This window comes from Ceratotherium simum, chromosome X (genome assembly GCF_057802395.1).
Source record: "Ceratotherium simum simum isolate JZ-2026a chromosome X, ASM5780239v1, whole genome shotgun sequence".
NCBI lineage: Eukaryota > Metazoa > Chordata > Mammalia > Perissodactyla > Rhinocerotidae > Ceratotherium > Ceratotherium simum.
In genome coordinates, this window is record NC_141940.1 from 117,850,861 (window position 1) to 117,866,108 (window position 15,248).

The 15,248-nt window shown below is 35.4% G+C and overlaps 1 protein-coding gene across 1 annotated transcript in view; it reads right to left on the minus strand.

The window, feature by feature from the left end:
- The window catches only part of MOSPD2 (motile sperm domain containing 2), a 51,053-nt gene that overhangs the window by 19,595 nt on the left and 16,210 nt on the right, over positions 1–15,248 (minus strand). The window contains exons 3-8 of the mRNA XM_004435136.3: positions 14,511–14,666; positions 12,497–12,583; positions 10,626–10,780; positions 7,368–7,428; positions 5,062–5,100; positions 60–184 (exon numbers count right to left, since the gene is read on the minus strand). Coding sequence (XP_004435193.2) covers positions 60–184; positions 5,062–5,100; positions 7,368–7,428; positions 10,626–10,780; positions 12,497–12,583; positions 14,511–14,666 — 623 coding nt within the window. The remainder of the gene's footprint in view (positions 1–59; positions 185–5,061; positions 5,101–7,367; positions 7,429–10,625; positions 10,781–12,496; positions 12,584–14,510; positions 14,667–15,248) is intronic.

Here is a 15,248-nt window from a genome sequence, read left to right on the forward strand (position 1 = left end):
AGCCTAATGTGCTGTGATCCAGTCTTATTTTAGAAACAAGTTTCAAGTATTATACTTACAGTTCCACCCATGTGGGGAGGCAGGTATTCTACACTGACATAGTCTTGGATGTCATTTTTACTTGTAAACTTCAACAAACTCACTGCTTCTGGACCAAGCCAGGTTTTCACAATTTTGAAAGCAGCTGAAGAAAAAAAGTCACTTCATTAAATTCTTTTCATTCTCTTTCTCAATTAATTTACTACGTGCTAACCCACGTCTTCTGAAATTAGTCTGTGCTAAAGTTTGTTAATATGTATCTTTCCATGGCATGATAGGTCATTAACATTCTCTAATTCCTGTAGGCATTTACATTGTGATTGTCCCTTATGGGTTTCAAATGTTCCATGAACATTCAGGAAGATTAAATTACCCTGAAGTTCATTAATAAACTTATCAGGGTTTTAGCCTCTGCACAAATCCATCAATGATCCCAACTACTAAGATTTCCAGACACTGAATCAGATAGCATAGTGATTCAGGGAATAACTACACAATAGAGTCATCTGCCTTACAGTTCTGATAAACCCTTCAATCTGAGCCGGACCCAGACTTGCATGCCAACCCTAAACTTCTCTGCCTTTCTCCCAAGCCCTGCAGCTTACGTAACTGTGAGGAACTTATGGAATCTGCAAGAATCAAGTGTTATCAAACACAGCTATTTAGTAATTACAATCTTGTTCTGTCATGCCATTCTGATTTATACTTAATTTTTTAAACCTCATTTCCATCGTGATATTCTAAACACATTTTAAAGAAATTAAAAGAGGATTCCTTCATTAAATATGCAAAAGCGTCAATGAAAAAAAAATCAATAAATAAAACAGCATGATAAACATTAAACAGTAGTTCAGAAAACCGCATTTTTACTGTGGCTAATTATGCTTAAAAATTTTTTACATAACATTTACATTTTCATTAATTTCAATTTAAAAAGTCTGAGAGTTGATGTGTTTTGAAGCTACGCTACATGAATTAACTAAAGTGCTAAATCTGATTTTTTATAACACGTTTATTGAGACATAATTTACATACCATAAAATTCACCCTTTTAAAGTACACACATCAATGGTTTTGAGTATATTCACAGAGTTGTGCAATCATTACCACTGTCTAATTTTAGAACATTTTCATCTCACCAAAAAGAAACCCTCACCCACTAGCAATCTCTCCTTATCTCCCCTTCTCCCATTCCCTGGAAACCACTAATCTACTTTCTGTCTTTATGGATTTGCCTATTTTGGACATTTCATATAAATGGAATTATACAATACGTGCTTTTTTTCTACAAGCTTTATTCACTCAGCATGTTTTCAAGGTTCATCTATGATGTAGCGTGTATCAGTATTCCTTTTTATGGCTGAATAATTTTCCATTTTATGGATATACAATTTAGATTATCTATCAGTTGATGAACATTCTGGTTGTTTCCACTTTTCAATATTATGAATAATGCTGCTATAAACATTTGTGTACAAATTTTTGTGTAGACATATGCTTTCAATTATCTTGAAGATATACCTAGGTGTAGAATTGCTGGGTCATATGGTAATTCTACATTTAACTTTTTGAGCAACTGCCAAACTTTTCCACAGTGGCTGCACCATTTTACATTCTCACCAGTAGCGTATGAGGGTTCCAATTTCTCCACATCCTTGACAACACTTGTTACTGTCTTTTTGATTATCACCATCCTAGTGGATGTGAAGTAGTATCTTATTTGATTTTGACTTGCATTTCTCTAATGACTAATGATGTTGGGCATATTTTTATGTGTTTATTGCCCATTTACACATCTTCTTTGGAGAAATGTCTATTCAAATCTTTTGCCGTTTTTAATAGGTCTAGAATATATAAATAACTTTTAGAATGCAACAATAAAAAGTCAAATGGCCCAAAGTTCCTTATCAGATGTATGATTTGTAAATAGTTTCTTCCATTCTGAGAGTTTTTTCACCTTGACTGTGTCCTTTGAAGTGCAAAAGTTTTAATGAAGCCCAATGTATCTATTTTTTTTCTTTTGTTGCTTGTGCTTTTTTGGTGTTATATCTAAGAAACCACTGCCTAATCCAAGGTCACCAAGATGTACTCCCATGGTTTATTCTAAGCGTTTTATAGTTTCAACTCTTACATTTAGGTCTCTGATCCATTTTGAGTTAATTTTTATATATGATGGGAGGTAGAGGTCCAACTTCATTCACTTGAATGTGGATATTGTCCCAGTACCATTTATTAAAAGGACTAGTCTTTCTCCACTGAATTGTCTTGGCACCATTGTCAAAAAATCTATTAACCATAAATGTTAGGGTTTATTTCTGGACTCTCAATTCTATTTTGTTGATCTATACGCCTATCCTTACGTCCGTACCATGTCTTAATTACTATAGCTTTGTAGTGAGATCTTGAAATCAAGAAGTGTGAGTCCTCCAATTTTATGTTCTTTTTCAAGACTATTTTAACTACTCTGGGCCTCTTGCATTTCCATATGAATTTAAGGAAGAGCTTGTCAATTTCTGTAAAAAAGGCAGCTGGGATTTTAACAAGGACTGCATTGAATCTGTACATCAATTCAGGAAGTACTGCCATCTTAACATTAGGTCTTCCAATCCACAAACAAGAGATGCCTATTTACCTAAGTCTTGAATTTCCTTCAATGGTGTTTTGAGGTTTCCGGGTATGAGTCTTGAACTTCTTTTACTAATTTTATTTCTAAGTATTTTATTCTTTGTGATGCTATTACAAATGGAATTGTTTTCTTATTTTCATTTTTTGGATTACTCATTGCCAGTGTATAGAAATACAATTGATTTTGTGTATTGACTTTGTATCCTGCCACTTCGCTGAACTTGTTTATTAGTTCTAATAGGTTTTTTTTGTGTGTGTATTCCTTAAAATTTTCCATATAGACAACTATGTCACCTGCAAATATAGATAGTATTACATCTTCTTTTCCAATCTGGATGCCTTTTATTTCTATTTCTTGCCTAAGTGCCCTGGCAACATAGGTGGTGAGAAAGACAACCTTGTCTTGTTCCTCATCTCAGAGGGAAAACACTCATTCTTTCACTGCTATTAGTTGCAGGTTTTCATAGATGCAGGTTTTACATAGATTCCCTTTATCAGACTGAGGAAGTTCCCTTCTGTGTAGTGAAGAAAGGTCTAGCCTTTGCCCTCAGCTTCTGGGAGGTAATCTTCATGCCTAATAGGAGTGCCTTTGTTTGCCAGGGGGCCTTGGGTCACACTGGAACAATATGATTTAGGGTGCGGGCTTTGGGTCATGCAGTATCAGTAGACATCTGGAGAGACTGGAGCCTGAGATCAACCATGTGATAAATCAGTCAGGCCTACATAACAAAGCCCCAGTAGAAACTCTGAACACGATTTGGGTGGGCTTCCCTGGTTGACAATACTCTATGGGTACTGTCATCTACTGATGTTGGAAAAGTAATGTGCTCCACATTTGGTACTTCCCTGAATTCCGCCCTATGTTTTTCTTCCCTTGGCTGATTTTAATTTGAATCCTTTCCCTGTAACAAACGGTAACTGAATATAATAGCTTTCAGTGAGTTCTTTGAGTCATTCTAGTGAAACTGAGGGTGGTTTTGGGAACCTCTTGAACTTATAGTTGGTGTCAGAAGTGAGGGTAGTCTTGTGTGGACTACTGTGGTCCCCTAATTTTAAAGCTGTTCCAACTCTTTGCACCTTCTAGTCCTAGTTTCTTGAGTGCTTTTATCATGATAGTACTGAATTTTATCAAATGCTTTTTCTGTGTCTACTGAGATGATCATATGATTTTTTCCTTTAGTCTATTAACATGTTGGATAACACTGGCTGATTTTCATAGGCTGAACCAACTTTGCATTCCTAAGATAAATCCTACTTTGTCATGGTGTATAATCCTTTTTATATGCTGTTAGATTCAGTTTGTTAGTACTTTATTGAGGGTTGGTCCATCTATATTCATAAGTGATACCAGTTTATAGTTTTCTTTTCTTGTGATGTTTGTTATTAGGGATATACTTGCTTCATAAAATGAGTTGGGAAGTGTCCCTTCTATTTTTTGGAAGAGTTTGCAAAGGATTGGTGTTGATTCTTCTTTATATGTTTGGTAGACTTTACCAGTGAAGCCATTTGGGCCTGGGCTTTCCTTTATGAGAAATTTTTGGATTACTAATTCAACTTCTTTTGTTATACTTCTATTCAGATTCTTCTTGAATCCATTTCAGCAGTTTGTGTCTTTCTAGGAATTTGTCCATTTCATCTACGTTATCTAATTTCTTGGCAAACAATTGTTCATAGTATTCCCTTATAATCCTTTTCATTTCTGTAAGGTCAGTAGTGATGTCTCTTCTTTCACTCCTGATTTTAATTATTTGAGTCTTTCTTTTTTTCTTCATCAGTTTAGCTAAAGTTTTGTCAATTTTAATGAACTTTTCAAAGAACCAAGTTTTGGTTTTGTTGGTTTTCTCTATTGCTTTCTATGTAACAACTGACTTTGGCAAACACAAATGAAAATGAACATTCTGAAAATAACACTAAATTTATAATCATGTTTAAGTTGAAAAGGTGTTTTTCAATGTTTTTAAAAATTTTTTTTTTTTACCAAAAATATACAATGACTGTTGTAAGAGTTATGTGACTACAGAGATTTGGAGTAAATTTCAGATTCATCCCACCTTCTTCCTCAATACCTGAAGCCCATGAGAAAACCTACCAAGGCCTGTGTTCTGTGATATATCCCATATGTGGGTGACAAACTGAGGCTTCTGACCATAGTTTTACCTGAATGGTTGAACATCCTGAGGCTGTTTTTAGAGAAGACTAATGGGTGTCCCCAGAGCCTGGGGGTAGAATGTTAGCCCAGTTTGCTTAGGAACAGCCTTTGAGTGTTCTAGCTCCAGTCTCTTAAGAGTACACACCAAGCACAACAGAAACATTTTTTTAAACAACCATAGAAATATGGCTAAGTTGGCAAAGGAAATCAGATATTTTATTTCAGGAAAGTATAAGTAATATACTCACCATTCATTATCCAAGGCATATCAAAGATCACCATTTTTGCTGAAAAATGAAAAAAAAAATTCATTGAATGTGACTTAGTACCACTATAGTAATATCAATTATACCTGGCCTAGAAAATCTGGTGATCTAAATGTTAACTAAAAACTCAGCTAGTTGACTCAGTTCTAATTCAATGAAGTGCGCGTGGTGCTAGAATCAAACTAACTTTTCACAATTGTGAGGGGCCCACCCAGGAGGACAGCTTGTGGGAAATGAACAATGCACTATTACTGTCCTTTTGCAAATTGCCTGTTCTTTTATTCATTTATTGCTTTTGTTGTTTGCAAAAAGGTATAAAAAAATAGTTAAGTGGGTTAGTAGAGTCTTTGGATATGGTATGTCATATTACTGCTGAAGTCCACTGAACTTTAAAACAATTTCAATGCCTAATTTATGGTTTGAATTATAATTTTCTAAAGATTATATTGTTAAACCATTCTCATAGTTGCCCCCCCTATTTTTAATAAATCATTATGTTTAAAGAAACAAAAACTATTTCTACTTTCCTTAATATTATGAGCCCCAGGAAGCCAATAATTCCAAAGTATACACAAGTATTATTTGCATACTTAGATGAAGATATTAAACAGCCATATTAACAAGCGTGAGAAAAGAACCAGAAACCACAAAGAGAATTTTTGATATCCAGTTCATTCTTCTATTCCAGATGAATCAAAATGTAATTTCGTTCTTCTCTGGACGGAGAACCTCCTAGAATAATTATATTAATGTAGGACAAGTAAAGTACATGTAAGGAACAAGTTATGTGCAAAGAGGTACCCTGGCGCTTAACACCTCAGTCTTCATCTGGGATACACCTAAAAGGATTTGGACTCAAGATTTTAAGAAATAATAGTTATATTTTATGACAGATTTTGAAGCATAATTTAAAATTCTACAAAACTCAATGTCTGCAAAACTAGATTATGTAGGTAGACTATATACATTATCTCTAGTTAATTGGAACGAATAATGTTCCAATTCATCTTTATATAGACCCATGAATTTACAATAGTTTTCTCAAAAGAATCTTGGATGTGTTTTATAAGGTAATAATGATATTTATACTATTTATAAACGGCTCTTCACAAACTCTTTTAGATATTTCAATAAACAAGTGGATATTTTATTTTCATTTTGAACATAAGAGAAATAAGCTAATAATACAGGGTAGTGATTCCCTACTGACCACTGACTGGCACTGCTCAGCAAGCCTTAATGAATCAGGGTACATGCTAGATCCAGGAAGAATTCAAAAGGAACAGCAGGTCCTATAGGTTCCCTAAATCAGACATTCTCTACACCTAAAAATGTTCATGAATACTCTTTCTGAAGACGTGAGAGCACACGACTAGGGATGAAACTGATCCTTAATATCCACCATGCTTTTTGTCTGTTCCTCACTTCACACTAATAATAACGTGAAAGCATGCCAAAGTAACATGATTTAGGGATTTTAGCGTTTAGTGTCATCTGAGTCACGAGTCCCAAAGACCCTCACTGTGGTATTTGCCAGGGGTGTGCCCAGGCAAACCTGTGAGTTTCCATTTTCTGATGTCCCTGTTGTCTCCGGTCTGTATTTTCACTTTCAACCCATTGAGGTTAAAAATATTTGACTGTTTATGTGCGATGGCATCTTGATTTCCCCAGGGGGAAACCGTCATATAAATCCAACAAGTCAAAAATGAATACATAAGATTTAAGAGTTCTTTATTCGGGTAATTCATGGAAGAATCACAATTAAAAATAAACTCCAAATGGCAGATTCAAATTTAGTGCACTCTAGTCAAGTGTTTTCTTAATGACAATTTTTAAATAGCAATTAGGAACACAGTGTACATTATGTATGATTATTGCTTATCACACAGTATACTTTATCAATATTGCTTATCTGTTTCTTGTATGTAAGTAGTTGCATATAATAAATATTATTTTAAATGAACTCCTCAATTGAAAGATGAGTAAAAATGGGATAATCTTGGAAATAAATGTGTGTTTTTATGTCCCTGTGCATGTGTTATAGGATGCCATACATATAGTTTAGAACTTAAACTCTTAAAACTAAGTGTAAAGGACAATGATTATTTATGAAAAATTTCCCCTGTACCTACTAGGATATGTACTTAAACTTCTATGAACACATTTAAGGTCTTCATCAGAAAACAATGTTTGAGGTATTAGAGTCTATAACAACATAAAGCTCCACGATTCTCAGACACTGTCTAGTTTCTTTATATTATATTTTTATAAAGAGGTAAGTTACTTACAGAGGTATTTAGGGTAATAAACCTTAAAGCAGTTGATGATAAAGCGTACAAAGTCCATGTCCTAAAATAAAGATTATACATTTAAATCTTTAAGACTGTCCACATTAGAGAGTTTTAAATTGCACATTTCTAAAGGTGATATAAATTATTAAATACAAATGAGACAATTATTAAATTCTTTAAAAAATAAGCTCATATATAAATATCTGTATTCCCAGGGATTAAGGTTTTAAGTAATTAAGCTACTTACAGTAATCAGTCCTAAAATTGAGTTAAAGAAATCAGATGCTTAAACATGATTCATGTTACTTCAAACTAGTTGGATACTTCAGGCTGCAAAGGTAACAGGGCATTATAAAATGGATCTAAAAACAATCCCCATAGAGAAATTCTAAAAATATGCTGAAAAATTAAAGAATTACTAAAACAAATATACAGTTTACAACCTGACTACTTGGAATGATAATACATATGCATATAAATTCTATTTTCTTTTTAAATCTAATTTCTATTCCTCATAATACCTTCAATAAAATATATTTTATTAATCTTTTACACAATAGTTAATCTGATCATATTGGCCTGCTGTATCTACTTCACTTCTAGCTTCTTTCCCCTTATTTAGGGACCTAGAAGTAGAATTAGAATTTTTTAGTTTATATTCAAGTGTTGTTCATTGACTCCAATTTCTGGGAGACTTTATAAACATAGCTGTCTGTTGGTTCTACTGCCTTGAACACACAGTAACATGAAATTAGGTTATTAGGGTTACTATTCACATGGATCATTTCATTCCATGCTATTCCATGGCCACAGGCTGACTTACTAATCTGGATCAGCCATCTTGTAAGGACTGTAGGATGAAAGCTATAACCAGGAAAACTTACATCCATCAATTACTGAAAGGGAGATTGTCCTATAGATGAGAGTCTATAAAGTCATTCCTGGCATGTGAGTTGCAGCATCTTTAACTCTAGTAAATGTATTTATTATCAGATAAATACTGGCATATAACAATACCTTTATAACTAACCATTACATCTACTGCACATACAGTTTAATAATTTGGAGTTAAGTAAGAGTCAAAGAAATACCTCAAAATAACTAGTTATATAAAAATTTGGTTACCTAGTATACGATCTGTGGCCCCCAGAGACTTTGTCTAAAAAAGTCTTTACCTAATATTCTTATTTTCATCTTTTATTTAATTGAAGAGCCTTGCTTGTAAAATCCCAAGTTACTGCTAATTCAAGTGGATCTGACAGGATGCCAGTGGGGTATGTATATTGTGTACTACATAAAAAAGCTCCATGAAACTTACTGCTCTACACTTCGTGAGGATGTTTTCAAGGATGCTGTTTATTATCTTGTAAAATGTCCTCCCTTCGAGGACCTATGAAAGACTTTTCTCTCTAGTTCAAGTATCAGGAATGGATACACTTCTCCTAAGACACTGGTTTTAAAGTATGGCCACTGAATAATTTTAAATGATTCCATTTCTTTCAGGCATGCAGCTGAAAGCTTAGAGCCAAATTAGTGGCCCAACTCTAACAAATAATTTAAAAAATGTTTTGCCTTGCAATTCTGTATACATCTTTATAAGACAACTTAAATCCTTTGTGAATCATGAAAGGGTCATATATAAAAATAATTCAGTAAGATTCGGGTATTTTAAAACATTAATAATGATTAATGCAAATAAACTTTATTTATAAATTAAAGATACTGTGATAGCACATAAGTAGCTTGAAAAGAATCAGCTCAAGTCAATTCCTAGCCTCTATATTTGGCAATAAAAAATATTAACATTTATTTTGCATGATTCTGGATTAATAATTAGAAAACTATCATACACAAAGGATAACAGAATTATGATTTATTCTTATGGAATGTTTATTTATCTAGGCATTTTGATTTAGATTTTGGGTATAAAAGGATTTACTCTGTAATCTAAAACTCACTGACATGGAAACTAGATTGAAAAAATCCAGGGCAATGGACTCTTAAAATATAGAGATACAGAAAGATGAAAAAAAAATCTATGGTTCCACCATCCAAAAATACTCTTGTTGTCTCTAGCAGCTCTCCCTAGCCTGTTTTTTGTGTTTTTTTTAATGTCTAAGGTTTCCTTTTTTGGGGGCTAGGTATCACTATGATGTAATCCTGTCGCCTTTTTCATTATTCATTAAAAAAAAAGGTATTCTCCAATATAACTACAAATTCTTTATAAATATCATTTTACATAGCTACACATACTCCATCAATTAGATACACTATAATTTACTATTTCCCTGTGTTGACATTTACATTTTTTCTAATTTTTCATTATTTTAAATGACACCCTGAAAAAACATTCTGGTGTACAATGCTGTTTCTGACTCAGGATTATTCCTTTAGAATAGATTTCCAGAAGTTAGTTACCAAACAAAGAGTATGAATACGAACACTTTAAGGTTCTTAACATGCTTTGCCAAGTGAATTTTCGAAAAGGTTTCAACACTGTCCCAGGCAGGTGTGTGAATGCCACTTCACTGCTGTCAGAATTAGCCAAGGTTTGCATATAAGAGACAATAGTTCTAATAGATGTGCCAACAGACCCCCATGCTGCTGAAGGGTTTGTAGTTACCACTAAGGTCACAAGGGCCCAAATTAAAGACTAGCAGGTTTTACTTATTTTTTAAGCTTGGCAAAATCACCTGAAGGAAACTAGTTTCCAAAGCTAACCAAATTAAACAAAAAAACAAATTCAAACAAGCAAACAAAAAAAAACCAACAAAATCACAAAGTTGCTGATGATGCAAAACTCAAGTGAACATCTCTCAATCACAAAACGTGGTATGAATCTAATGGTACAACAGAGAGCACACATTACTTTACTCAACGTTTATTGAGTGTATTACTCTGCCAGGCACAGGGTTAGGTGCTATAGGATATTGGTTCTGACAGAAAAGTTCACTGTTACCACTCTACCTGACCCTGCCAGCCTCAACTTCCTATCTCTATATCCTGTGTATTAGACAAGGAACATTTCTAGGGAATCTACAGGTTCGATGCCAAATACTGAAATAAATTTATTTCCTTGCAAATCCCACCCCATGTTTGGCTTCACTCACAATGCAGGGGGTAAAAAAATAAACCCCAAACATAACTTGGTTAGCTCAATTTTATAGCAATATTTGGTTGGGGGGAGGGGTGGCAGGGAGGACAGGAGAGAGGGAAAACACCATGACAAACAATGATACAAAGAAAAATGCTTACTATGCTATTTATTCCAGTTTCTGACAGGTCAAACATCACTGTTACAGGTTTCCCATTTTCTCTTTTAGCATAACGTTCCAACCAGAATGCAATAAGCTTCTTTTTGTCCAATATGGTTTTATGGTCTTTTACATGATACTTCACCCTGATCCAGACTTATCCAAAAATAAGAAAAATATTTATAGCATTATAATATTATTTTATACATATATTATATCATTCCTTTCCCTTCACATTTTTCTTCATTTACAATTCACTTTGTTTCTCAGATTAAAAACATCTCTTCCTTCTTTGAAATAAGAAATGGCGTGTACTTGGGAACCTTAAAGAGTAGCAGAAAGGTAAACTATGATTTTCCCCCTTAGGAAATAAACAAACTTCACTAATAAGTAAGGGGGAAAAGAAAAGACAGGTGAACAGACAATATTTGGCAATTACCTCAAAAGTACTCTTCACTGTGCTTAACAAAAACAAAAGCCACTGATCTGTGAAGCACTAGAGAAAATGTGCCATCCAGAGGAACAGCCCAGACAGAGGCATGACGGAGGCCTGAGCGGTTGTCATGTATGTGGGTGGAGCACGGCAAACTGTTCAAAGTGGCGGTAGCAAAGACAAAATGAGACAAGTGGTGAGAGGAGAAGCTAAATAGAGAGATAGGGCTGGGCTTGAAGGACTCTGAGTGAAATGCTAAGGTGTTTGATTTTCCTATTTAAAACATCTCTTGGCAGCAGCACAGAGGGGAGACTGGAAGAAGCAGGGCAGAGAAGGAAACCCGACAGGCTATGTCCTGGGAAGGCTCTCGGGGCACGGGGGTAGTTAGGGACTGAACCGAGGAAGTGCAGGTGAAAACAGAGAAGGGGCTAAAGTGAAGCTATGTCAGAGGAATGAGCCGATGGTTGTGGGCCTGAGCCAGGCAGTATGGGAGGGCAGGCGGAGGGACATGGTTCAGCTGTGTGTTGTGTTGAAGGCAGCTGGCAATCAGTCCAGTGGCACCACTCAGTGAGTAGCTGGGTATGTATGTGCACGTGGTCTGAGGATGATGTGGGGTCACCACTGTTTGTGGGGGGGATCTGAAGGTACCAAGGTACTTGAGATCACCCAAGGAGACTGTATCAGCTGGAAAGCAAGAGTCCAAGAAAGGAATGAAGCCTGGAAAGCCCATGAAAAGGACAGATGGAATAAGAGAAACAAGAAAAGATTATTGAGAAGGAGGAGCCGGCAATAAGAGGAAAATTCTGAGAGAGTACTGTTAGGACAGGAACAGACCACAGGCCACACAGAGGGCAGCAAGGCAGGCACTGACAGTGCAGGAAACTGCCTCGGCAGGATATCTGCTCAGGACCGGGCTCTGACACTCCTGCCAAGTCCCAGCCCTGGTACAAACCAAGCTGGATTTGGGGCAAGGGGGAGGAGTAACCAGGGCGTCCCCGGGACAGCAGGGATGATTGTGACTGTTCCTCCTGCTATCACACAGATTAAGGAAGAAACTAACAGGAGACGACTGTGGGAAACTTGAAAAGAAAAAAGTCCATTTAGCAACCGTGAGCAACTGTCAAAAAGATTTTCCATAAAAATACTAGGTTGAATTTTAATATCAGTAAATTAGAAAGATGACGATGACTCTGAATTACATTATTTTGGCTGTATTACAGGATGTGGCATTTGCCTTTACTGCCTACTTCATTATAATGCAAGCAGTATGTACAACTAAGTATCTGACACTCGGTCAAGATGGCCCTAACAATTCTCAATTGTTGGAAACTTGATGTGTGGTACATATGGAGAAAGCTCTGCCTATCATTAATTCAGTAGCGATAGATAACTACATCTCAAAATCTTGAAAAGCCAGTACATAAAGTAAATATACTTACACAACTTGTTGCCTTCTTTGTCATAACCATGGAGATAAATACCACCAATTTCCAATAACCATCTGGGAATGGATGATTCAGTCAGGTCTAAAAAGTGATAAACTTTGATGAGTAATTGTAACTTAGGGGCCTTTTAAAAAGAAAACTTAACAATGTAAAGATTAATGTCATATAGTATTTCTGATAGAAAAAAAGATACAGCTTATTCAAACATCTGGAAAGAACCTCTGGCAATAAAAATGGTGTTTCTTACTAAGTAAACAAACTACATAAAGACATGGATGAGAGAAATGGAAAAAACCCACTTCTCTTTACATGTCAGCCATTACTATGTGGACACATTTCCATGTTCTAGTTGTGTTTCACATAACCACTTGCAAACAAATATTATCACTATTGGACAATTTCAAGAGAACATGCCAGTAAAGACCCATATTACAGCCTCAGAATTGATGAAAAAAATCACTATGGTTTCTCTAGTAAAATACGATTTTTCTACAAAGTTTGACATTCAGTAGAGTCTAATACATTTTATAATCTTGGGGCAAGCGGAAAATATTTCAAGAAAAATGCTAGATCCTTTAGCAGGAGGAACAGAAAAGGGCCTGCCCAGTCTCTAGTGAGGCCGAGAACCAACAGAGCAAGGCAGCAAATGCCAAGGCTTCTTGTTTCACTCACGTAGTTCTCTGAGAACTTGCAAAGATTTATCTTTTCCCACCTACCTTTTATCATATCTCTGCTTGTTCGCCACTATAAACCAGCAATTTTATGTAAGAAAAACCTATTGTTGAGTTTATAAGTTTATTCTGTACTTAAATGATTTAGAAATATCAGATTTATATTTCTTTGCTTGATTAATAAATGCATCACTGTTTGCTGAAATTACCTACAGATTTTACATTTCCAATCAAATTATTATTATTATTTTTTGTGTGTGAGGAAGATTAGCCCTGAGCTAACATCCGTTGCCAATCCTCTTCTTGCTGAGGAATACTGGCCCTGGGCTAACATCTGTGCCCATCCTCCTCCACTTTACATGGGACGCCACCACAGCACGGCTTGACAAGCGGTGCGTCAGTCCATGCCTGGGATCCGAACCCGAGAACCCTGGGCCACCGAAGCAGAGCACGCGAACTTAACTGCTATGCCACCAGGCCGGCCCCATCAAATTATTTTTTAAATACTCTCCTTCTGATGGATTCCTTCTACAAGTATGAAGACTGGGGAAGAGTATCTTCCCTCAATTTATTTGTTGACTATTTTGTAATAAGTCTCCAGACTCAGTCACTCCAGAGTTTTAATCCTCAAGGTCAGGAAATCCTTCTTTATACTTCATCAAAACCAGTAGTTATGACAGTTTCTTCCCGTTAAACCTTTAGGAGGAGAGAGATAATGGGTAACCTTTCCTATGAAGGCTTCTTCATACACTTGAAGACTATTACAAAACCTCCTCTAAGATTTAAAACTCTCATTTTGGGGGGAAATTTCAATCTAGAATTTGGCCTTGAAATCAAGAAGTTAAGAGAAGACTGTCATAGGCATCCTTGGGGATAAGACTGCTTTTTTTAGGGATCCCCATTCATTTAGTAATTCTATATGGAGCAGCTATTAGCACAAGGAACTCTGGGGATAGAGAACGACATAAGGCACCAACTGAGAAAAACAGGCAAATAATATCATCTCCTTATCTCCAGGCCTAGTAGTGAAGATGCTATGTTGCTATTGTTTAATGGTACCAAACTAAACAAGCACAGATTAGGAGACTCTGCTGTGAGTGAAGAATCTGAGTGTGATTCTGCTCCCTGGTGATCTGATTTCCTTATGAATTATACCACTTTCAAGACTTATTCATAAGATGCTTCTTTCAAAGTGTAACTGGGTCTTTATAAAACATTATATTCTGGTGTTTATGATGATTGCCAAGAATATTTGCAAATATACTATTAGATAAATGCAAAACAGTAACTTTTACGCAGAGGATAGTATACTGTCAAGGTTAAACTCAAAAGCTTACCGTTGACAGCCATTTCTTTCCTCCACTGAAAACTCTCATCAAGCATCTTCAGTGTTTCATCTATAAGATTATGTCTCCAAGATAAGTAACTTTCAACCCAGTTATCATCTTGTTGTAGCCTTTCAACATCACGTGGATCATATTTATCTGATTTATCTAGGGGAAAAACAATAACAAATATCCAAGTCAGACAAATTCTGTAGTGAATAATAACAAACACTAATGCCAAAAGAGAAGAAAGACCTGGAAAACAAAGCTAAGCTATTTAAAGACAGACACAGGGATCCAGTTCAGATGAAAGTGCAATTTAAAGGATTGGAATTTCTAAGTGTGAGGAGAATAAAGTTATCTAAAGATTGCAGGTTTACTTTAAACAAGCCACCGTAAATATAAGCATAATGATGTACACCTGAAATTTATACAATGTCATAAACCAATGTTACTGCAATAAACAAAAATAAATAAATAAATAAGCAACCGTAGATTTAAAAAATAAGACCATAGTAAAATATTTTGCATGACCCTCTCTAAAACTACAAACCAGCATCTGGGAAGATCAATTATGTTATCTGAAATTGAAATCCATACCCTAGTCAATGAAAAATGAAATTTTACATGTAAAGAAAGAACTAAATTGTACTTAAAAAGACATTTGTTTGGCAAGTATCACTTAAAAAAATGAACTAAATACAAAGTGAAAAACTGACCATGTATGCAGCAGTTAACATTTCCCATAAT